The sequence below is a fragment of the Ylistrum balloti genome, unplaced genomic scaffold (genome assembly GCF_031769215.1).
Source record: "Ylistrum balloti isolate Yb309-2 unplaced genomic scaffold, AGI_CSIRO_Ybal_v1 Utg370992, whole genome shotgun sequence".
Classification (NCBI taxonomy): Eukaryota; Metazoa; Mollusca; class Bivalvia; order Pectinida; family Pectinidae; genus Ylistrum; species Ylistrum balloti.
In genome coordinates, this window is record NW_026782555.1 from 518,947 (window position 1) to 542,815 (window position 23,869).

Below are 23,869 nucleotides of genomic sequence, written 5' to 3' on the forward strand. Positions count from 1 at the left end.
AAGTGTTGAATAACGAGTAAAGAATATAAAAACATAAAATAATATGCTTCTTGATGTGTTTGTGGATTTGTAATGATTCTTTAAAAATCAGATATTACTATTCAAGTTTTTTTTTAAAAAAAAATTTCTTAGCTTCACGGAATATAGCTTAGTGTTTGAATTTGTTTTTCTCGCATACATATATCGTCACTTGGATAACCTTTGATGCTCTTTAAATATGCATGCTTGAAAAATATGACTACGCATTGTGCGTTTAAGAGTAAATACTTGTAAGCTTTGTTTTGATGTAAAATTACGGTATAGTGTGTTCAGTGAACACCAATTACAACAGAACACGAATGCATTACTGCTACTTTTTCTGTTTATTTCTCTCATTCATAATTTAAAAAGCACTTGTTTAATATCGCGGCATACACAGGCAACTTAACAATTGCTTCAGAGCTGTTACATACACTTTCTAGTAAGACCACATTTCACCTCCTAAAACACAACTTACATTTATACCTAATAAAATACGAAAAGTACATAATTTCTTTATAAACTATTAACTATTACATAATAGAAAATTCCAATCACATTCAAACATTCTACTACAAAGATGCATCAAATATGTACAATGCAGTTACTTGTAAACCTTTCAGGCAGTATTGATATCAATCTTATTATAAATGCCAGTTTTTGCGATAGGTTCATCCATATCGAAAACTAAATAAAGCCATGTCAACTGATAAACATGTATTGGCGTATACATAACCAGGATATGATATACATATTTGGCATTGCAATGCTCCATACATCACTTAAATAGGATTTGTTTACTGAAAGGGAAGTAACTTCTTAATCTTAATGATATTGGAAACAAATGGGGTTAAAAGGACAGATAAATTAAAAAAAAAACGAATTATGCAAGTTTAACAATCAAATAAATTGAAAAAAAATATATCAATTTAAGAATAATTCAATCTCTATGTAAGTGATACGAGCAAAACGACAATATCGCATCCAACACAGTTCATAATACAAATATTTGCTTTAAAATGTAGCAAAATTACTACTTGAAATGGACATTCATGAAATCATTATAACACAAGAGAGTACATCAAGTTCTTTTGAAAACGCATTTGGATGCAGTGCAAAAATGTGAACGGACAAAAAATGATCGGGTAGATATAAATATTACGAAGCAGATTGCTTACAGTTTTTCCACATTCTGAGAATTCAACGCCTATTATGTTAATATGTCTTATTATGAAATAGACAGAATTCTTATTGGTGGAATTACCGGATTCAAGTGCTTATTTGATGTTGAAAATCGAGATGATGAGTCAGTGTGCACCAATGATGTGTTATTTTGAATATATGTCAGTATGATGTAAAATTGTTGTTTAAAGCGAATCTGGCTGCTCACTCGCGCTCATTTGTTCTTGATAATTGCTCTAGCCAGATTACAAAATGGTTTCTCGAAGGCAACGGCGACCAGAAAAGCAAGACCAAACGACAACACGGTGCTTCCAATGAATAAGTATGTCTGTAGAAGAAAAAACAAGTGATATCTAAATACAATCTTTTTTTAAACTTTATTTTCCACGTATCTTCTAAAATGAAGTTTTCCAATAAAATATACTCCTTTCAAAACTGTATTTATAAAATGTATATCTTATGCAGCATGGTATGTATACGTGGAAGGTATATTTCCATTAAAATGTCTCGATATTGCATGACTAACTCTGACAGTAAACATAGAGATCGCTTACCATGCCGAAGTCATTAAGGAGATAGATTAGTGATCGGCTACTGTACATGTAGAAAACTATCCAAATTGGGTGAACAAGGTACACAGCAAACGTCAAGCGAGAGAGTGGAAGGAATCCAGGCCAAGACAGAAAAGAATTTATCAGACCTGGAATAAAAGGGGAAATAATTTGAAACATTAAACCGTTTCTAAATCACAATCACTAATGGTTATCAATTAAAATATTGCTTTATTCCCGTTTTTGAAAACGTGCTTTCTACACTTTTTATGCTGCTCCAACATAATTGCAAGGGCATACAGTGCTGTCATTTGCTAAATTCTTCATGACAAACGTCACGCTCTTCGTCGCATACAGGCATTTAATTGAAAAAAATGCTTTTATACCGAATTTTAAATTAAACTTCATTTATCAGCTGTTTCATCCAAGGATCATCAAATGAAGAGTCATAATCGTGAAACCTAAGAGGCGATTAAGGAAAATCAAATGAGGTCACACAAATATCTATATCTAGACGGCGAGGTGCACAAATCCCATACTTCAATTTTCAAATATTGGATGATTTCAAGAGAATATTAAGTATTTGTGTAAGTTCTTCCCAATGCCACTATTCAATTGAATCAAACCGTTACGTGTCTCGTGAATCATTGTTTACCAGCATTTTTTTCAGAAATATTCAGTTTCCGCTCATTTTCAAGAAAACTCAGTTTACTCCCCAAACCAGTGAAGTTGTCATCCTTAGTAAACATTAATATTTATCTTTTAAAACCCATGAACACTTTAAAGTTGTTTACCTTCATTGGTTGTCGGTGGATATTTCCACATACATTTTTGTACAGAATGCTTGATTAGTCACGTTCAGTCTCGTTTAGTCTCTCTAATCATTAATTACCAATCGTTATCATTAAGAGTAGAAATTTCAGAAATGGATGGTTGTTTTTCTTTACCAATTTAAGACAACTGGAAAATGGATCGAAGAAATCGAATAAAATATTGAATAATATAATTTTAAAATGGAATAATAAAGTAATTACATTCGCATGTCTAGCATGCCTCGTTCAATATCATTCAACTGACATCTTCATAATTAATTAGCATAATGTTTTAGCTTACCGCCTCGTCCGGTAAAGCAGGCAAATATGACCCATGCAACACAGAAACACCATAATGGTCTTCCAAGAGCCTCATAAGCCGATTCCATATTTCTGTTCCATTCCCCAAGTTCTGGGCGGTATTTGGTGTAATTTATGTAGACAACAAATATTCCTATCACTATAGCACTCAACCAACCAATAATCGCACTCCACTGGAAATAAATAACGTTGTAGATATTAGTTACTAAACAAATTGTTGTGATTTACAAACATAATCCATAAAAAGATACCGAAAATCTTTTACAGGTAATGCGCACCAATATTATAGAAAGACTTCTACGTTTTATTGGACTGATTTTTACACAAAAACGGTTATCGTAAAAAGTAAATAGTAAATTTCCATGGCGATCTGTGCAAAAATTACAAGGAGAATAAAACCAGGTGGAAGTATTGATAGCATGTGTCTCGTTTATTCTTGCAATCTCAGTAATGCCACGTTCTAGTAAATAGAGCTGGGGAGTACAAACATATCAAGGAATGTATATCGTGATTTTCTAGATATGCAATAACCCCCTTTTCTTCATAAGCTTTTCAAAATATCATACATCGAAGTATTAATCGACAATGCAATACATAAAAGGACAAGATAATGCATCGTCGCAATTTTAAATAGATCAATCAACGATGTATTCAGTTGTTAAATTTACCCAGAAATGGGAACTATAATAATGATCGCTACAGATTACATACCAATGGTAACCTTTTGGTTCCACGTTCTTCGTACTTTGTGTTGCCATTCCCGCCTTTGCACTTCATGAGAGCTAGACCAAGCATCATCCCGATACAGTAGGAGGACACCCGACACCACGGAGCAATAAACACATTGTTCCAGTAGTCTCCATTATCTTCTATCATTCTGGAGGAGAAGATTTACGATATTACTTATATCAAAACGTTTACATGAACGTTTTACATGTGTGCCTATACCTAAGCTTATTCTATACTAATATATTACTTTATCACACAAACTGCAGCTGTGTCATTTTTTTTCATGGGGAGTTCAGTTGTTGCAATTTCCTAAATTAAAAATTACATGTTTGTATGTTTTGGAATAACACATATCAACTGTAATGGACTTCGTTCTTAATTGATTAACACAGTGTACACACTGTAAACAAACAAAAGGTAAACTAAAAAAAGACTAAGAAAATATTGTATAGCATGTAGTTAGGCAATATAATCATATCTATATATTGGTATTAGTCATTCCCTGATTGTTTTCACATGCTAGTTGTTGATGTTGTCACATGCCTTTTGCACTATGAAATGTATATTCCATATTCTGAAGACATGTATCTCTGATTTGTTTTGATGTGATCAAATTATTTGCAGAAAATTTGCATCAAAATTACATTACAAAAGTAGCTATACATAACTCTTTTCCACAAAAAGGAATGTACATGTAGGTATAACTGGAGACTACCAGTATCCAAAATAAGACTAGGGAATGTATAGCGTGCTCTAAGGTAACTACATATTAGATGATAAATGCTTAAATGAGACGACAAATGACTATATGACTTCATATCGCATGCCAGGTTGTTCAGTTACTTACGATAAAAGGTCCCCTCCATATTTATGCTCCTTTACCCCTGTTGAAGTGATACCAGCTGCCATCAACAAGAACAAAACCACCCCAGCTAAACGATAAGAACTGTAAAGAAATTATGATTGTCAAAACTTGTGAATAGAATGAAGCAATATATTTCAAACAATACTACATGCTGTATGACAATGCTAATGAAATTGAATTACAATGAGAATTTAAAAAAGTCTTACGATAATGAAAATATTAGTGATGAAACAGGCATATCTATATGGGAATAGTGGTATTCCCATTATTCGCTTTTCTATTTAATACAGGTCCAGATAGCTACACATCGTCATCGTCATCGTCATCATCATCGTCATTTCCATCTCAACACCGTCCTTACGTAGACTCTTTTTGAGTTTCTGTGTGGTAGTTTCTTAAACCATTATGATGAAGATTGTTTTCACCATTATTTGCATTTTTTGTAGTTCCTGTTTTTTTAGTTTTATATTTGAATCTATAATTCCTCGTATTTTTTCTCACTGATATTGTTTGCTGGTCGTATGTTGTACTTATTTGGAAACATGAAATTACTGACTTTGTTTGACTTAAAATTACCTAGTCTTGGTTCCCTTGAATCGCTTTTATGTGTCGCCTTATGAATCTTTCATTATTTAATACTTTGTCCACTTTTCAGCTTGAAATAAGAAATGTCGCTTTTTTCTTGGTCTAGTGTGTTGATATAGTGGTAACTACTCTCACTGTGTTTTTGTCATTGGGGTAATTGCTTGTTTATTTGTTGTGATTATTAAATATGTTGTCATTGTATGCTGGTTCAAATTCACATCCCATTGTCTGTTGTCGTATTTCTTTATTTTGTCATCTAGTCTAATTATCGGGTTATTGTTTTTAAAGGGCAATCCCCTCCATCTATTTCCTCTTATTTCATCGATTTTGCGTTGCGATCGTGTTAACATGTCGATATTATCTTGTTACATACTATATATAATGGTGTACTCAAAGTAAAGCTATGAACATCCTATTTGTAAGTATTTTACTTTTATGAGGTCGCGACATTATTTCGTGGATAAATAGTACTTAAAGGACTAAAAGTTGATGCTATTTTTTCTCTTTTTCATTTTTTTCCCAGTTTATTAAATCATGAATATGACCAGTACGTATATGTACGAAATAACCGAAATTAGACTCTGTGAATATGACTATTTTACAGTATACACAAACATGAAAATGATTTGATCTTGATCAATATACTTACAAGGATGCCATCAGTAGCAGTATTGGTGTAATCAAATAAAACTGCATCAGGAGGGCGAGGAAAAAGGACCAAGTCATACACTGGAACACAGAAATACATAAGATTTGTTGAGAAAAATATTCACTTGTACTAATTTCTGTTTGGAAGCCTCAATAACCTCAATATACATATTTAATTATTACACAGATATTATTTGAATGAGGATGTCGATAAACAGATATGCATTAAATACAAAACACTGTAGACGATAAATAGGAACAAAGTAACACAGATTCGTTATTTATTTTTTTAGCATTCAGAAATTTGAAAATTAGCTTTTGTATGGTTTTCATGCGAAGTAGAACATATCATGTTATGGTTTTCCATTTTCATTTTAATCCGTATCCTACATACCGAAAGCCAAACACAGATTCTTAATAAAGTGCATTTGTTTTAATAACGATTTAAAAATTTGAATTTCCAAATAAAGTTTAGAATAATTATTTGTTTTTGCTAGAATGCCTAATATACTTGTAACATTTGATGGCTTACATATCCATTTGGTGCAGTTTATGCCTGAATGTTTCGATATCAGTACCTTTATATATTTTGAAAACTTGACAACAAGGCTATGATCGACCTCTTTTGTAAAACTTTTGTACTGTTATATAATACACTACATTAATGTTACAAAAATTGCCAAACACGTTTCTCCAACAAATCATATCAATCACTGCTGGATGGAAGTACGTAAGAGTATGACTAGCGAAACTCTGTCTCAGAGTTTGAAATAACCATGCAGTGTTCAGCCAGGTAGGGACATGAAATAATCTCAAAACATCGGTGCGTTACGTAATCTATAAATACATCGCTTAAATACATATAGATTGCTTAATAAGTAAGCAATTTATCTTCAGAACATAAATAAAGCCTATATCACACTCATTCATATGTCGTTTCCATATCATTAAGTGCATCATACGCACATAACACATCGTGTAACGTAGTTAGTTGTTGATGATAGGTGTAATCGACAAAGTAAAAAACGCTCACTGTTATGGAGCACTAGATCCGTGTTATTTTTTTCCTTTTATTCGATTTTTTTTATTTCTTTTTGCCGTTTTATCGATTAAGAATTACAATTGTGTTACTTACTACTTAAAGCAGCAGCAATATTCGAATAATGTTATTTTTAAAGCTTATGTTTATATTCATGTTAATATTATAACGATTAAATGGCGGATAAAAATGACATGTTGTTTCCTTTCAATATTTTTCATTAAGTTGAAATAATTTATGTAAAAGTCATACCAGAATGAAAATAGATAATGGATGTCATACGTTCTCACCTGATGGAATGCGTCGTTGCCCTGGATACCAATGAGATTGTTGATATAGAGGAGGTGGTGCCACCAGTCAGTTCGGCACTTGTCAGCTACGTCTATATGATCAGGCCAATGGGGTCCTGTACCCAAGTATTCATACCAGTATACAAATATCACCAACACCATGATGTAAGCTGGGGTCAATCTGAAACATTATGTATATATTTAATATAATCTTGTTATCATTTGAGAAAAGGAACATTATTTACTTAAATCGACCACGATTTACAGATGTCTTCGATGAAGCAGAATACGCTCACTCTTCCCGAACACCTTACTATTATGATATTATTCCCCTTATACTTTTTCAAGGGTCACTGTAAAAATCTAAATTTTAAGAGATTAAAAGAATCTTAACATTTTGATTTTATTGAACTATAGTTTGCCTTTCAGACGTACACTGGACTTGTACGATAGTCAGACGTAAGGTACAAACACTTAATTTGTACACTTACGCGTCTTACAGTCCGAAGTCGCACACTTGTACACTAACGTGACATATACAGTCCGACCAATTACAGTGCTTCTAACCCATAGTGTAATACCTCATTCGACAAAAAAAACATCTTTTCATACCGATATCAGTCAGGAACACCAGCATGAGTGATTAACGTTATGTAATCAATAGATTCAGCCATTCCCACGATAGTCCCCTATAGTGCAAATATACCATTAAATTTATGGTTTTCTAAAGGGCAATGATGGATCTTTTATCATTTGGTTTTAGCCCTTGTGTATACGCACCTGATATAACGATGAAAAATGAAACCAAGAAGAGTTTTCCATTTGAACTTTTTGAACCTCTCAAATTTGGACAAAACGCTGTACGTAGCGAGGCAGCCACTGTTGAAAATTCAAAGTGAAACTAGAGTACATACATTCACACATACATACATACATATATAATAGGGATTTAAGCCAGTTGTCATACTTCTATTATACTATTATATCTTTTAATGACAATTTCAGTTAAGTAGGTGTATACAGTGAATGGTACTGTGATATATTTACCCCACTTCCAAGTTTTTATACTTCCAAAATGTTTGACCCTGTCTTGTTACCGTATATTGCATAACGCAGATTCAATGCTCAGTGTATCCTTAATGAAGAACCTTGTGCTTTGAATGAGTTTATGCTTCCGTTAAGAAATAAATAAAATGATTGGTTTTGTGGTTTTTACTGCAGAGACTTTGGAAGGCTTATTAACAATAAACAAGCATTTCCCAGTCTCCTAACGATAAAATATATGGTGATCATATTCATACAGTGAGTTGGCATTTTTGACCATCATTTTCTGCCTACCTGATCAAGAGGAACGTATCGATGCCGTAGTGAGCGCCCATGACCGCTTGGAAGGTAAACCTTTTCATTATGTCTAACGCATCTAGCATATCCACTGAAACACGTACGGAATTATTTATCTGTATTACCGTTATACCCAGTTAAAGCAATATTGAATTTTCCAACGTTACAATGCAATATTCTTATCAGGGAATTTACTTGTACTGTAAGCGAATTGTTATATACTATCGTATTTTTTATATATTTATTGATTATTGACCAATCAACATTTTTAAAGTTAGGAACTAGAAAATGACTTTTGGCAATAGGTGTAGCTTAATATTGTTAAATAAAGGTGTTTTTTTTTTAAAAAATAAATTAGCGGAAATTATTGTTACAATGCACATAATCCCATGATGTCAATTAATTGTACAGTGCTTGATAGTACCCTTTTAATATATAGATACTTTACATGTGAAGGTGAAAACGCTGTAAATATATGCATTCGATGACTAAAAAGCCAAGGCAAAAAAAAAACAAAAAAACAAAAAAACTTACCAGCCAAGGTACTATCGGTGACAGGTAGGATATTGTAAATATATGTATTTCCTAACATAATCCACAGAATGCTTAGTGTGCGTATCCCGTGTATGCAGTGAATAGCATTAGATAATCTTCTGTAAGACATTAACTGTCGAATATTTTGTAGAGCTGAGAAGCTTATTACTATGCGTTTTCCAAGATCTAGAAGAAAGATGAATGTTATAAGTTATTATTATCTATATATTATACGATATAAAAGACAAGAAACTATAGTTAGGAAATTGTCATTGTGTTAAAATAAGTGGAAATAATGAATTGCAGTATCTCGTGAATACGTCAAGTATTCGCCCCAATTGTTCGAAAATTTAAGTTTGACACATCAAACAAATATAAAAAAATATTTCCATATCATTGTTCGATTGAAGTATTATTGATATATATTAGGACGGTGATTTCTTTGCATGTTACTCATTGTTTTCTGTTCAGGTCGTGCAAGTTTTTCAACAACTTCAGTTTAAATGTCAGAAAACAGATACAGTTTAGAAATTTTATTTACCCGGTGTTTTAGTAAAATGTAGAGAGTTCATGTCATCGTAATGATTGTCCTGATGATCTGTGGTTTTCTTTGTCTCTGTCTTTATTTTAAGTGTTGTTGCTTCAGAGATCAAATCCTCTTTCGTGGAAACATTGCTGAAAGACGTGGTGGTCGTGTTGGTTGTTGTGGTTGTCTTCGAGTCTGTGTCTTTATCAGCTGAATCTGGTGATTCGTACGCGTCGTAACCATGGTTAGTGTAATCTTCGTACAATCGTATCTCATTCCTTCTGTTGCTGGACTGGTCCTTATCCCATTTACAAATATGGATGATGGTTGCTATTATTACTAGCAATATAATCGCTGCAACGATCGCCCTGTAAATAATATATCGAATCATGTTTCATTGAGGATGATTCTATTTCTTTGTGCTACATGAAGCTGGACGTATTGACGTATTTGATGCTAATTAATTTGCCTGTTGGTTCTGTTGTTGTATACCTCGTTCTCATTTGAGGAAGTGTCATTACTTACTTGGATTGAAGTGTAAATATTTCTTTTGTTCATATTTTGTCCTAGTGTTTTGGAATTTGAGAATGAATTATGATTATGCAGTCATTTTACTAAATCGTCTTTATCTACAGGGTTTTCAACAGTACGAAGGTCTTATGAAGACTGAGTTGTAACGGAAATAGTTCAATTAACATTTCAGTATTGAAATCTTTTATCCGGTTACCATTTGATCTTTATAACAACAAGTGGTTTGCTGCCAATGGTGGCAAAATGGTTTGTTGTCAATATCAAATCCAAAGGAATAGTTAAATTGATGAAGTCATAATAATATCTATTATCATGGATTTCAATAGTTATGTAAAACAAGAAATATGATGTTTAAATGGTCCATTTACTTACAAGACTAAGATTGCGTCTTGGTCAGTGGCTAGATCAAGTGATTTTAAACTCGTCACACTCAATGGTGATATGTTGAGTCCAGCTACTAATCCTGAGGATATACAAAAATATAATACGGTATCACATAAACAGGGATTTTACAGATAGTTCGTATCGTTATGTACGTCCATTTCAAATACTCCACAGGTCCGACGTACAAGATGTTTGCAATGCTGACATGAAATGTAGTATAGTAACATTTAGTTACTTACGTCTGTGAATTAATTCTAATTCAATATACAAGTGGACATCGTATCAATAGCAGTAACAATGATTAATTCAGATTAAATTAGGGTTCTTAAAAATCACCAGTAAATACATTTCTTTCCAAGTACAATGTGACTCTTTCATAAAGATATGCAAATAAATAGAATACATTTTCTTTTCAATTTATGTTTCGTTGGTAAAATCCGACGTTCTTACCAGTTTCAAAGAAATCGATCACATCTTGTTGGGTGCAGCTATCTGGGAGGCAAACGCCGAGGCTTAGAGTAGTCTTCATGCCATACAGTTTCTGTAATAAGGAACCTATTTGCATGGATTTTTTTTCAAAATCAGTTGGTCATATAGCCATAATAGCCAATGACAGAAAGGAAGATCAATCTAGTACCCACAGACAACAGTGTGTTAAATCAGATTGTCAAAACAGAATTTAGCAATGGTCTTTCTCTTCTGTATGTAGAATTACGGACGAAAATACTTTAAGAATTAGGATTCCTGAAATATAAATAAAAAAAGTATTGTCTGAATTCTGCTTATGGCAAATGACTAGAATACATTGTATACAGAATACGTTGTATAATTGTAAAATATTCATTGTTGAATTATAACAGATAGACTGAGCCAGAGGACAGATACCCTGATATAACCTATATTATTTATCAGAGTTATGCCCCTTCTGTCAGTTTGAACCTTCAGTATTTACCTGTGTTGCAAGACTTGGTACCAATGTAATAAGCAAGGATTTCGGGAGATCAAATGCGATCCGAAAATAACGGCCACTAAAGGACCTGGTAGTGTTGTCTGCGGAAGTGATCTTAGCCTGTACGGCCAGACACTCGTCATAATTCCCCAACATATGTAGGCTGCCTCTCAGAAGTCCTGCTGTTGGTTTGCCAGCCGCATCAAGCACTGCAGAATATAAGTATGACAAAGTGAGATGTACACTGTAATCAACTTCGACATCAAATATACAATAGTGTTTTTTTTTTCTCAGAACATTTCCAATGTGGTTATCTAATCAAGGCCATGTGATAAGAATGATCAATGGTGACGTTTTGAGTCTGATATTATTATGATTAATAAATATATAATGGTAATTACTTCAGTTCTAACGTGAGTTCTAAGCTGAAGAATAACAGCATTGGTGCTAATAGGATGTATATGTATAGTTTTGTGACACTACCTATTTAAGTACTAGATTTTCCAAATTTAATATCGAGTAATACTTTAAAAAACAAACAAACAAACAAACAAACAAAAAAGCATAAAAAAGCCCAAAAAACAAAAGAAAAAAAAAAAAAAAAGAAAAAAAGGAAAATAAATATTTGAAAGTTCTACATTTATGATTGAAGATTAAACTGGGATATTAGCGAAACGTAAGTTCTATATTTTTTACTATTATTTTAAAAGATATTTTCCTTTTGTGCTTGTCATGTCGAAAGGATGTCTAAATTCAATTATTATATAGGTAATGTTGATGTAATATTTATTAAGTAGAGCAGGAGTGAACATCGGCCATTTCATTATAGTGTCGATTTGTCACATTTCCTGTTTCCCATACTTTATCCCTTAGCTACGGAGGGCTGGAAGTGCATCACATCCACCAGGTAGAGATAATCTGTTATATCAGTGTAAGTCGCCGCTCAATTTCTTATCTTTTCATTACACATACATGTAGCATACTATGACATATTGTATATACAGCAGCATCGTTTAGAATAGTGAGGGCACATTACCAGAAGTTACATCGGCTATCTCATGCACTGAATAAATGTGAAGAGACTGCAATGTTTTGAAAAATCATCAGGTGCCGACATGACCCACTTCCCTATTTCAGAACCCTGTGAACCCATTTTCTTCGAAATTCTGGCTCCATTATAGGGACACTTTGAGAAAATTGCTCTGAGATACCACGAAATCCTTACATTCCCATTTTCGCATTTACTTGGGCATTCCATTTGTGATACCATGACTTTTATACACATTCTACAGTACAGATGAAGGTGCTAGTATAATGCAGGATACTGTGACACACATTTCCCAAGATCTATACCTTTGTGACCCAAATATAACGGGACAAAAAAGTCTTTATAAACAGAAAATCCTATGTAATATCAGATGTTTTTATACTATAACAAATAGTATAAAAATAGTTTTATTGATAAAATCCAGCATAAGCCCCATTTCTACGTGATCTGGCAACACTAGCTAACTCAGTATTATGTAATACAGTAGGACAACGGTCCCCCAGGAACTGATAAGAGTATTTACTACATCGTTTAAAGCTCGACATTTATTCTAGCCCTCAGACATTTAAAATGTCTTTGAACTTGGCGATATCGCAGCCTATTGAAGTGCCAACAAGTATTTTGACGTTGATGTATAGGGACCGCAAAAGCAATAGTGCGACGGTTAGTAATATAAGAACTCTGACTGCATCCTGTTATAAAACCTTGTTTTACCAAGCATACAGCAATGTTGTTTAAATAGCCAACGGTACTGTTCTTCGATTGATATTAATCGAATCGTTTGGTGTGTGAAGACATTAAAGGTGATACTGATTTATAAGATGGTCAAGGTTGAGGTGAATGAAGTTTGAGTTATCATCAACTGATATCAAATCTAATCTTTAAGGCTAGGTTAGGGCTATATATCTACAGGGATATCGGGAGTTCAGAACAAAGACTGGCATAAAGTTCTACATTTAGAACGAAAATGTTTACATACTGTGTAACATGCTCTGTCATACATTGTAACTATTTACTTTTGTACAGCAAACTTTGGTGGATACATCTGACATATTAATAAATACAATGAATATGAGTGTATTTACCAGTCAAAACACGTTGGGAAATTGCGCAGTAAATACTGATTTTCTAATCAAGCACGAAAAACGGACTCATAGATATTGTTATCTGGATCACTGGACCACAATTATCATTGATAAAATAAAACAAATAACGACCTAGATTTGTTGATAAACGTTTTTATTAACGATGAGCCTGGTGATGATAAGTTCTGTTATACGTCCTATCGTGTTGTTATGTGTAACACTTTCTGCTGTTTTAGATGCCTATTAGAAGTTAGTAAATCTAATTGGATTAAATTAGTGTCAGAATTTATTATGATATGCAAAGAAATTGGAAATTAAAAATGCTCTATTGATGAACCGGTATATATATTTGCAGAGGTGAAAATTGTTGCTCTAGTGGGTCTATAATTGGTCTATCATAATTGCAATCGATATTGAATTGATTTTTTTTGTAATAAATAACTATTCCATTAGTGGTAGGTATATATGGATATCTTTCTTACTGTTCTTGTACAAGATAGAAATCTGTATACTTTTAAGATTGAAACACATTAAACTACAGTTGTTAAAGAAAGTTGTTTTATATTTTTTTTTGTGTGTGTTTTTTTTTTGCTTTAGCGTAGATTAGATATTTTCGATCATTAATAAGATTTACCATATAATATAATTTCAAACCTTTTCAATATTGCAAGCAAAATCGTGAGCAAAACTGGTCATATTCTGTTCTTCAGCAAAACTGGTTTGCTTTCACAAGGTTAAAATGTGAGACAGAAATTGAATAACAAAGTAAAATGTATGTCATACCCGAAAATTCAGAACGTCAGTATCTGTTGTTATGATAACGCAGAGAGATAGTTATATAAACGTGTCCGATATATTTACTGTACAACTGTACTTAATATTTAGCGTATTAAGTTCTAATCTGTTAACGCTTCATGAAGATATGCGCGTAATATCCTGTGTAAACTCCGCATTCCTCCTTATTACTGAAATTTTATTATATATGTAGCACACTTATTGACGCCATAACAGGGCACAAACATGATTAAAATTATCTAAATAAAATAAATAAATGACGCTTAATTTGCGGAGGAGACATTTTAGTGACTTTAAAAATGATTGATTTCATCAGAAATTTTATCTTTTCAGAGTCATTTTATTTCAGTACGTTTCCCAATGTTTATGAAGGAGTACTTTTCTAAAGAGATATTAATGCAACATGCATGCAATATGGCTAGAAAACAAATGTTTTGACCATATAAGGAACAATATTCTATTGTAAAGCAGGAAATACTTTACAGACAAAAAAATCTACCTGAGCATTTTTTCTTTTATCAAAAATGCACGAGTCCATTATACGATGATATGAATACCATTGAAACAATTCACAATAACATTTTGCAGACGCTTTGAATTTTAACAGTTAAAAATAAGTATTTTATTCTTTTATCATTGATTTTGAGAGCCCTTCAACATTACAGAGGACTTGTTATTGCACTTACGAGCTGCGATTTTGAAGGTCATACCTATTGTCTTATTCATAAATGATGTAAGTATATCTAAGATATGTCTGTCTTCTATCAACACACGTCTGGCGCTCAAGGTTACGTCAGATGCATCACACGAGTTTCTATCTGAAGTTTATTCAAGGTTGAATGATACTCCTCACTACTGCACGTGGTAGGAAAATATTCGCATTTCAGCTTGCCTCGAGTAGACTTTGTGCATTAATGTGCTGTAACCTTGCATGTCACGTTTGAATGTTTGGGAATCTTTCTATTGAAATTTTCAACTATAAATGAATTATTTAGTTATATGCACCTCTGCATGTAGATTTTGGGCATTTTAACTTTCCACGGTCGCTCCTAGCATTTATCCACATTGTATCACCTACGAGTTCTGGAAGGACCAAACTAAAGTATGATACAGTTGTATTCATCATCGATCTATAATGAATGTTTTTCTATGTTTTGTCTATTGACGTTCATTAAGACGTTGCCAAAATTACGTTAACATTATTTGTTGTTAAAACAACTGATCAATTTCATATTCTGAAGAATATATAAGTTTCATAACATATTAGTTCTGATGGAGGAAACGCATTACATGTTCAAATACATGATCTGTCTTTTCTCTATAGGACTTCAAAATTTTAGGACAGAAATCTGTTTACTCAATCCTTATCTGAAACGTAACCAACAGAGACAAACCTTTGCAACCTGTCCATTTCTATATTTTACACATCTTCTTCGCAGTTGATTCAATATTCTAAGGCATATTATGGGTATCATGATATCCGGGAAAGATGACAGCTGACAGTATATTCTTACATGTGTACAAAACCGTCTAAGGGGAAGTTATGATCGAAAAATGATCTCACGTGTCTTTTCTGTAGTATTGGGTAAGATTCTCCCAAATCCCATTTTTGTTAGTATGCTGATATGATTCGTTGGTATTCATCGGGTTCTTCTATATTATCAGAATGTGATATTACCTGCATTGACTTGGCTTTTGCAGCCGATGAAGCCGAAGAACCTAACCCTGTAGAACATCTTATTCCCCCGGTTTCTTTTCCTTTCCTTTGCTTCGCCTTATCGATTTAGCTTTGAATTACAATGTTGTTAACATATTGCTATTCTCTTCCCATTTCTACCCTGTTTTTTTCACTCTGTCTTTTTCGCATATTTTGCAACTTACATTTTATTAGCTGTTGAAGAATGATAATTCCGCTAGATCCTAACAATTGACCTTATCGCATGAGCTTAATTTTTTATCACCTGTTCTCATTTCAGTGGTATACTGTAATTCTTAGTGTTATTACTAAGACAGGGCCGTGGAAGAATGTATAAAACTAGAATTCTATCAATATAATTGTTCCTCTATTAAACATCCCTGGTCTGAATCGTTTATAATACCAATAGCATTTAAAAGCCAGACACTAACGGAAAATTTTATAAAATCGCCTAAACCAAATTCAGAAAAATCAAAACTTGTCAAAAACATTCTCATTTAAAGATATTCTATTTCTTAGTGCGATATACAGCTAGACTGTTCGTCGTCAATGTAGCAGAAGATGCTTATTCTTCCGAGGAACACATGGTCTTATTTTCCATGTCCTTTGACAGGAGAATAAGCCCATTGGTCAATCCCAGTAAATAATGTTACATTCTTCAATGTGAACAAGGTATTCAACAACGGAACCAACAGACAAACTAACGAGCATCGAACAAGTCAAGCTTCATAAAATGTTTGATAAATATTCTTACCATCAATAATTTTTTTAAACATCTACAGCTATATTAGCGATACAGGATTGTCGATGTAATCACACTGTCCGGTTATATAGTTTTCTGGCAAGATACGTTAACCCACTGGATAATATTCGACAGACCTCCCTTATGACGATCTATTAGGTAGCCACTAGCTACTGGCTGAAGGCCGTGCCTCAAAACCATGACTGTCCATGTAGCGGTTAACTCAATAACTAATTATTGATAAGTATATCATTTTGCAGGAAATTGGTTTTTTTTGTAATTAAATACATACTCTGTCCACAGATTAGTAAAAGAAAAGTGAATGCAAGTGCTTTTTCAGATAACGCCCATCCATCTATTAGCATAACATGCATTTATTCTGACTACCAAATTCATTACATCCAGGAAAATATCCAACTTAGTATATTCGTATGTACATGTACATATGTATGAATATTCTACCACACACGCGCATTTTGATAAATTGTTTTCAATGCGAAGCAAATCTAATAATGAAAAATCGTTGAAAGCAATAAAATTTTGGAGCATCTAAGCACTTGTTCTCTCTACGCATTTAGCTCCGGGATGTTTATTTAGTATTTATCATATATTGACATGAAGTAATCTGAGATATGATATAACATTCTGTCTCAAAACATCGACATGCAAGCAATGCAAGCTTACCATTTCTCATGTATCCTTTAAGTTTTGACAAAGTATATTCTTTTCCAAAAACGTAAGCATTTTTGAAAATAACTCTTCGACAAAGGTCATTGGAATACTGGGTATGTAGACAGGCAACAGCATAGGATAAGATTTTAATTGCAGTTTTGTTCATCATTGACCTGTCTGGCTTTGTCACTTATGGTTATTATAACAGAGCAAACACACTGAACGCTAGGCACCAATGATAAAAAAGGCAGTTCGTATCCTTATTTAACATACACATGTTGCTTTTTAACTCAATTTTAGATTATCGCAAGTGTAATGAGAAAAGTGCAACATCAAGGTTTAACCATTAACCGTCGCCGTCTTCTATGCCAACAATAACGATGCCATAATTGGCACGCGTGTGTATCATTTATTCTTCTTTTAACTGCACTTTTTCTGGTTCGTTTATATAGCGATATCGCCATACATATATAAATACTGATGCAAATATTTGTGTATTGCAGTGAAATAAAATATATATTGTGTTAAACAAATTATGTTTACAGATCCTGATCAATCTCGTAATGATGTGAAATTAAAGTAGTTAATTGCGTTTCAGACTTACTTTGCATGGCCCATGACTCGCTGATTGCATTCAATAGAAAATCACGGGAGTCAGGTCCACACATTGGTGGGATTTCTTCTACTTTTGCCTTTTTCAAGGCGCCTCTCTTCCGGGCGGCATTTCTCAAATTATACTTTGGAGTAGACACTGGTGGGAGAATCATATTGATGACGTCCTGCCATAATGTTTTGAGGTTGACTTGACGGATTATGTCCATTACTAAAATTTAAAACGCAAATAAGTAAAATATTCATTTGTTCATACTTTTCTTTGGTTGACATGTAAGAATTTCCATGCAGATTCCAGTATAAGATTTATTGAAAGAAATTAATATGTTGTATAGTGTAAACTGCTTCTTAAAACGGACCTTAAATATATATAGAGGTCTAACATAATAGCGTTAAATTAGTTTGATAAGTCAGTGATGAATACGTACCACTAGCATCTGCCGGTATACTGGTGACGTTGGCGTCTGAAAAGGAGTCCGAAACTACACGGAGCACATCCGGAAGTAGTCCGAGTACTGGTTGTATCATACGCGTAATTAATTCTGAATCCATGTTTTGTAAAGAGTTCAGATTCAGGAGTGAAAATAACAGATCTTTTTGTTCTCCAATTATGCCAGCTAGCATTCTACTCCAAGCCAATCGACTCATGATTCCGCCAGCATATTCTTCTGCATTAGATGGATCAAGTCCAGATTTGTTTACTTGTTTCACCTCCTCCACAAATATACTGAGCAAATTATATGTCTCGTTCTTCAGAAAGCTAACAACCCTTTCAGAGGTCCAATCCAAGAGCATGAGGGCAGTCGCTGTATTCAGTCCCATAATATTATCCCATTTCAGTCCCTTCCACTTGACATACTCGTGTAAAATGTTGGTAACATCTAGTTCCTTCACGATAACCACTAGCGGGCTTGTTCCATTTGGCGGATTGTCAATCAAACTCACGTTTATCTTATTTAGATCTAGTATTGCTAATTTCAAAATAGTTGGAAGATCCTGGGCAATAATTGGTGCCAACACTTTTCCAATTACGGGATTCAGACCAACAATGTCAAACACCGGTTTCCCAAATCTTTCTAAAAACTTTGTAAGGAATTCTCCCCAATCGAATTTCTGCAGCAGATTCGTAATGGTTGGGGTATGAAATATGAAAAAAACTACATTTTTCTTTGTTACCAGGTTCATTTCTTCCACAAACAGTTTAAAAACGCCCACTGCATTTTCCCTGACATACGTTAGGACAAGACTACCTATTTTTGGAAGGAAAGTAGATTTTAGAATGTCGAGATAGTTGATTCTCTTCAATAGATCTGGATCCGTGATGTTCGCTTGGTAAAGCCCGGCAAGTGCTGTAATGTTTAGTTGATTGATCTGTCCTATTGTGAGATTAACAATTTCCTCAAGTCCATTATACAGTTCAGGAATTAACTTGTCCCCTAATTCTGGATTAAGACCTATAACTTGGAACCCAGTATGGACGAGTCCTTTTACTGACGTTAGTTTGTAGAGTTCATCCAACAGACTGGTGTAGTTGATCCTTTTCAATATTGCTTGTATTGCATTCGATCCGTTTAACTTGTTCAGGCCAGTCAGATTTACTGCATTTAGTTCACGCACCAATATCTGTATCAGGGCTGGACCATCTTGTCTTAGGAATGCTCCAATGTTTTGAACAACCCAAGGTAAAGTCTTCTGAGCAAGATCTGAATTGAGACCGATTGCTTTGGTAATGTTTTGTCCCTCCGCCATCAGAAAATCTTCGATAACATGGCTATACTCAGTTCGGGCCACTAAGCCGTACATCAATATAGTGTAGTTTTTTGTAGCAACTAAATCTGTAATGTTGACTTTATTGATATTCTTTACCAAGGAATCCAAACCTATCAAAAAATCGGGATTGTTTAACCATGCTGGTAAACTATCAAGTAACCACAGCAAAACCACACTGGGTATCGGTGGGTTTAACTTTGATACCTCATTCATAACTGGGCCAATAGCAAACGGAAGTGGCTCAAGTTTATGAAGTATGACTTTATTTCGTAAAAGTATGTCGGCAAAAAGAGCAACGACCTCTTCGTCAGTATTGTTTTTAATCACATCTATAGAAAGCCCACCCAGCTGACCGGTAACCGGATTTCCGGTCATCAGGAGCAAAGCTCCAATCACTAGAGATACTGCGACGACCTTCATCGTACCACCAGCATAAATCTACAAAGAAACATGCAAATTGTCATTGAAACATAGCAGGAGTTGAGGATGCAGATAATTTAAGCTTCGATATAGCATCTAAGGTTTTCTACACCCCCCAATCCTAGAGATATTTGAATACCGTTTCCTTTCTGACTAATCAATATATACTACGCTTGTAGACCGTCGATATCAGTCTATGATAAAAGTGACAAGACCGCATTTCACAAATTGTCCTTCCATGTTTGTGTTTCTCTTATCGTCAAAGAAAATTTGGAATTCAACTTGGCGGAATCGTGATACAAGTCAAACAAAACTGAAATCTAGTTTCAAATAGAAGTGTTTGTTTTGTTACATGTCCAGAACAAATATATCTCTATATTCATAAACATTATTTTTCAGAAAACCTAAAACATTGTTTCTCCACAGAGACAAATTTGAACAAAATTTATATTGTTATAACATCCATGCGGCATTTTCGTTAAGTCTTCTAAAAAGTGTTATATATTTTCATATTTCAAAAATATACATTACATCTATCAGAACTACAAAATAGTGTAACAATTCTAAAAACTAACTTTGGAATACTATCTTAAAATTACGCATGCTCCTAGCATATTACTTCACCTCCTCTAAATTAAATATGATTAACTTTTTTCAAATTATTTAGATTCCGTTGAATAACCGAATACCCTTGTTAAAAGACTTGTTTGTGAATCCTAGTTCAACCATTTTTATTACTGGTTATTTGAATTTACTTGACGGACGTGCTTCGTTTTTTTTTTATTTATTAGAATATGATAACAAAAAAGCGACCTAATTTCATTTTTTATACAATAAAATTTTATTAGTTGAAAATTTAAAACATGTGACCTTATACTTAACCTATATATGTTGTCATGATTTTTCTAATACATTATTTTTTGGTATATCATTATGCAATGAAACAGGTTGTTAACTGAGGTTTCAAAAAAGGATTATACAGTATAGATGTCATTCTACTGACTAACGTTTGATTAGAAAAATAACAGAGGAAACATGAAAATGTAACAATTTGATTTTTTAAAAAATGTAGAAAATGTCCTATAATTTCGATATTACACGAAACATAAAAACGATGAGAACTACCTTGGTTGCGTCACTGTGGTCGGCGCCACGTGGAAAACTCCCGGTAAATGTGGAAGTCCGATAGCTCAGTGTATAAACATGTATGCACTATTGCACAGGTGCGAATTCACAGGTATGAGAATCCGGGTGTTGACCGGTCGATTAGTGTCCAAAGATGGATGTCCAGAGTTTAAGTTTCGACCAATGTAGTGGTTAAACTATATGGCGTGACAAGCCCTGCCTACATTCATATCTCACGACGTCACACCACAAACAAACAGATAGCGCCCCGCAACCAATCGACATCATTCAATGTTAGATGTAGCGTTTCACAGCTAAAGCATTAATGTTGAAGATAGAAAATTATGTTGGATTCGTAATACGAATGCATTATATTAGATTAAAATTATTTGTTCCAACATTAACATAATACAAAAAGAATGAAAAATAAGTTTTTTTTCATAAGCTAACAAATCTTCGGGAGTCCGAATTAGGTCACGTGGCTTTTATCAATCGATAACAGCACAAATACATTCGGTATAAATAAAGGCATGCTTATCACGTATCAATGATATTTGTTTGATAAGCGATCAAAAGCCGACATCTTAAACGAATTTTCGCTCATTTACGTATTAATCACAACAACTTATCTTGGTTGTGCCTGAACTAATGGATTAAAGATGGAACTTGGCAGCTATTACGTATATGCCTTAGTAAAAAACTCCGAATTTGTCAAGACAAGGACTTATGTTGATCGTGTTTGTGAACATTAACTAAACATAGGTATAAAATTATAATATATGTAATACTGACAATAAAAACATACAGACATGTTTACAAAATCTCAAATTAACATACGTTTTGTACCCACCATTTAGCTCATTGTATTACTCAATGCAAGAAATTACTCATAATCTTGTTTAACAACTCATACAAATGAGTTATTCAAATAATATTCATTTCAATACACAGCAAAAAAAAGTGTACATTTTGTTGAAATTATAAATGATGGTATGATTGAAGTTATGTACTGCGGGTGTCGTTGCAGGGATTTAGTCAGGTAATTAAGATATGAGAAATAAGATCATTTATTAGATTAATTTGAGAAGAAATGATCTTATTCGATCTGCAATGATGTTGAAATATCAAAATATAACGAATAATTTATATAGAACATACAGCATTAAAAGACGACCAAAGACAACCAACACAAAACGATAGCGGTTTTATCAAACTGAGCAGAAGACATCGAATATTTGAAATTTGAGCAATATCGATAGTGGAAGGAAAACTTTAACTATATTCCCCGATAAACAAATATAAATCAAAACAAGTGAACCACACATGGGCCACACGAAACAAAAAGAAAAGCAACATTTTTTGGACCTGTGGTAACAAAGAGGTGATCACAGCATCATCAACAGAGGTCAATGAGAATACAAAACATATACATTTCCAAAGCAACAATTGATCGAAACACTGATTGAACACCTAACCGCATACCCCACTGCATGTTATAGGAGTCATCAACATGTCCATCCCAAGTCTTTCTCTATAACCGACGCTGTTCGTGTTTTGTAAATTAGATTCTAAAACATAGCAACCGTCCCTGATTAAACATGATGACTCGACCACGCTTCCATGAGAGATAAACATTTTCAATGTAAAAAGGAGGTGTAGGCTTTACAAAAAATCCACCTGGAACTGAAATCACGTTTTAAGTATTATAATTGAAAACGTTTACAAACAATGAATCAGAACAGGATGGAAAATTTGTATGATAATCAGAGAAACTTTATAATGCAGAATTTTCATGACTTTATTATTGAAACGAAAACTACAATTCTGAAAAGTTGACAAGGCTAAGACGGAACTGCATGTCGCTGTTTCTGTGGTTATCTGTTCATTGTTTGTCTTAGGTCGTAGTATCGTTGCAGTCTGTGTTTACTAGTTACTCCCAAACTCTCTTTGGAAGACTTTAACGGGTAAGCCTGTATGCTTCATACGAAACTACCATATACTCCTTTCGTGACGTTTTTGGATTTATAGTTGTAAAACACACAAATGGTATTGTACAACAATATCCCAACGAAATATGATTACTATGTGTGTTGTAACATAGACTAAAGTTTGTCCAAAACAACAGAAAATGATCGAGGGAGTGATTCACTGGGGATTCTTATCATAAGTTATAATCAAAAAAATTAAAATCAAATTTATGTTTTTAATTACGAAACACACTCACTAATCGGGCAAGCAACTCGTTCTTAATAGAATGCAACAGTTAAATGTACAAACACAATCTTTATCCAATGAACTGTACATAGCCTGATCTATGTGGGAGGTCAGTATACAGACCGGCCCCCTCGACAAGGTTTGTATAAGGCAAAGGTTAAGAACTAACTTAAGAACGTCAAATTGCCGTCATCACAAGTCACATGTCAGACTTCGTGATTCAAGGTTTTTTTAAAACGTATTTCTCGCGTTGCATATTTTCAATTATCTTTGTATGATTAAATGTATTCTGATTTTACGTGACCGAAACTGTTTCCCACAATATCATACTTATCTATATGATAATATTAGACAATAGTGTCACCTGAAAAGGTAAACACAATCG

At 33.6% G+C, this 23,869-nt stretch overlaps 1 protein-coding gene across 1 annotated transcript; it reads right to left on the minus strand.

The window, feature by feature from the left end:
• Positions 1-1,414: 1,414 nt before the first annotated feature.
• LOC132559918 (uncharacterized) lies at positions 1,415-20,145 on the minus strand. The gene is made up of 16 exons (XM_060224549.1): positions 18,384-20,145; positions 17,948-18,166; positions 11,309-11,514; positions 10,807-10,897; positions 10,345-10,435; positions 9,457-9,809; positions 8,916-9,101; positions 8,379-8,472; positions 7,821-7,919; positions 7,041-7,221; positions 5,713-5,792; positions 4,461-4,559; positions 3,596-3,761; positions 2,865-3,057; positions 1,755-1,900; positions 1,415-1,528 (listed from the first exon to the last, which is right to left on the minus strand). The coding sequence occupies exons 1-16, from the start codon at positions 20,143-20,145 to the stop codon at positions 1,415-1,417; spliced, it is 4,080 nt and encodes a 1,359-aa protein (XP_060080532.1).
• Between the last annotated feature and the right edge of the window lie 3,724 nt (positions 20,146-23,869).